The sequence below is a fragment of the Lolium rigidum genome, chromosome 2 (genome assembly GCF_022539505.1).
Source record: "Lolium rigidum isolate FL_2022 chromosome 2, APGP_CSIRO_Lrig_0.1, whole genome shotgun sequence".
NCBI classification, from domain to species: domain Eukaryota; kingdom Viridiplantae; phylum Streptophyta; class Magnoliopsida; order Poales; family Poaceae; genus Lolium; species Lolium rigidum.
This window is the reverse complement of record NC_061509.1, coordinates 59783501-59785416: the sequence shown is the minus strand read 5'-3', so window position 1 is coordinate 59785416 and position 1916 is coordinate 59783501. Positions and strand designations below refer to the sequence as shown.

The 1916-nt window shown below is 64.0% G+C and overlaps 1 protein-coding gene across 1 annotated transcript; it reads right to left on the bottom strand.

The window, feature by feature from the left end:
- Window positions 1-230: 230 nt before the first annotated feature.
- Window positions 231-1654, bottom strand: LOC124689793. Its single transcript, XM_047223264.1, has 3 exons — window positions 1372-1654; window positions 683-1248; window positions 231-581 (listed from the first exon to the last, which is right to left on the bottom strand). The coding sequence occupies exons 1-3, from the start codon at window positions 1652-1654 to the stop codon at window positions 231-233; spliced, it is 1200 nt and encodes a 399-aa protein (XP_047079220.1).
- Window positions 1655-1916: the final 262 nt, after the last annotated feature.

Here is a 1916-nt window from a genome sequence, read left to right as displayed (position 1 = left end):
CCCCAAACGCTCGATCCGGCGCGGTTTGGGGGACGGTTCGACTGGAGATGCTCTTAGTGACTAGAGATCACTGCGAGTCACAAAACTCTATACAGCCGAAAATTATCAAAAAGTTCAGATTCAGTTTGGTGTACCCGGCCGTACATAGTCACGAAGTATATATGTCAACGAGTAGTCAGCCGGACGTTTGTGTGCGGCATGTGCCTAGAATGTGTACGGTCAAATATTGGTCACTGCAAGAAAGTCACTGCCCCGTGTGCGTCCTCCCGCTCCCGCTGCTGCGACGGCGGCTGCAGCGCGAGCTTCGCCGTGTCCTTCCACAGCCGCGCCTCCATGTCCTTCTCCATCAGCTTCCTCTCCGCGCGCCGCAGCGACGCCTCCAGCTCCTCGATCCGCTCCCGGCTCCTCCGGTGCAGCAGCTCCTGCAGCCGCCTCTCCAGCTCCAGTGCCGACACTGCCCCGTCGCCGCCGGGCTCCTCGTCCTCCGAGTCTCGCCTCCGCCTCGCGCTACCGCCGACGCCGGCGCCGGCGCCGAATCCCCCCTCGAGCTCGATGAACGAGTCGCCGTCCGACGACGATGACTGCACACATCGGTACATAAAGTCAATAACAAAACCTCGCATTGGCATTGACAAACAAAAAATCATTGTACTGATTCATGAGAGAATCCAGCCAGGTATACCTCGGGTGATTCCTGCTCGGTGTTGTAGCCGTTGAGCTGGAACTGCGCCCGAGCTACATCCATGCTCATAGAGTCCTCCATTTCTGACGACGTCCCGCTCTCGCCGCTCGCCGTCTCCATGCCGGACGTCGAAGCGGCGGCACGGTCGACGTCGAACAACGGGTTTCCTGTCAGCGCGTAGAACGAGTCGTCCGTCCGCTGATGGAAACGGCGAGGAGGAAGAGACAATTCCGGAGAAGACGAGGAAGCGGCGCCGTCGCGGCCGTCCGTGCGCGCACGGCCCGACGCGCGGCACCGGCACAGCGAGGCAGCCGTCATCGTCGACGGCGGAAGGTCGTGAATACTTCCCGGCGAAGCGGCGTGAACATTGTCCGCGCCCATCTTCGCCGTCCGGGCCAGCTTCAGGCCCCGCATCTCCTCCAGGAGCGCCTCCATCCGCGCGCGCACCTCGGCCATCTTGTTGAGCTCCACGCAGGTCTTGGCGAGGAGGAACAGCAGGCTCAACCCCATGCCGACGGTCGCCTCCGCGCCGCTGCCGCCATTGCTCTCCTGCTTCCATCCTACGCCTACGCACGCTGTGATGCAATGGCCGGCAGGCAGGCGAAACTATCAGCGACCGATCACATGAACATCAAACAGATGCCGGCCGGTAATGGAACTGAGACCACGTACGCACGGCAGTACGGCACGATACGTACCTGAGGAATCCGTCGGCACGGCCTCGCTCTTCTCGGCGACGACGGCGGCCTCCTTCCGTCCTCGGCCGCCTTTCCTGCCGAACCTGAGCCGCGCGCAGGTGAACATCGGGATGCGCAGCCGCGGCGTCCCCGGGGAAGGCGGCGAGGGCGGGGCAACGTCCGCCGCCGGTGCATCCTCGCCGCCGTCGCTGTCGGCGAGGCAGTCGGAGATTCTCTTCTTCTTCTTGGCCGTCCCCGCCGCGGTTCCGTCAATGCCGCCCTCCGCGGATGCCATTGCGCGCGCACGAGCGAGCAGGAGTCCGGAAGGGAGTAGATAGAGACGCGACGAAGGAGAGCGAGGATGGGCAGCGGGGTGTCCGGCCGGCCGGGCGTGGCGTGTGGAGAAAAGGGACGATGCGTGGGCGAGCGGGCGGGGCGGCAGGAGAGGGGTGGCGCCGGTACGGTGGGGACGCGGGACACGTCGTTGCCGGACTGTTGGCAACTGCCCGCGGAAAACAACATTCCCTATACCAAGACCGTGGGTGGTCGGCCTGCCT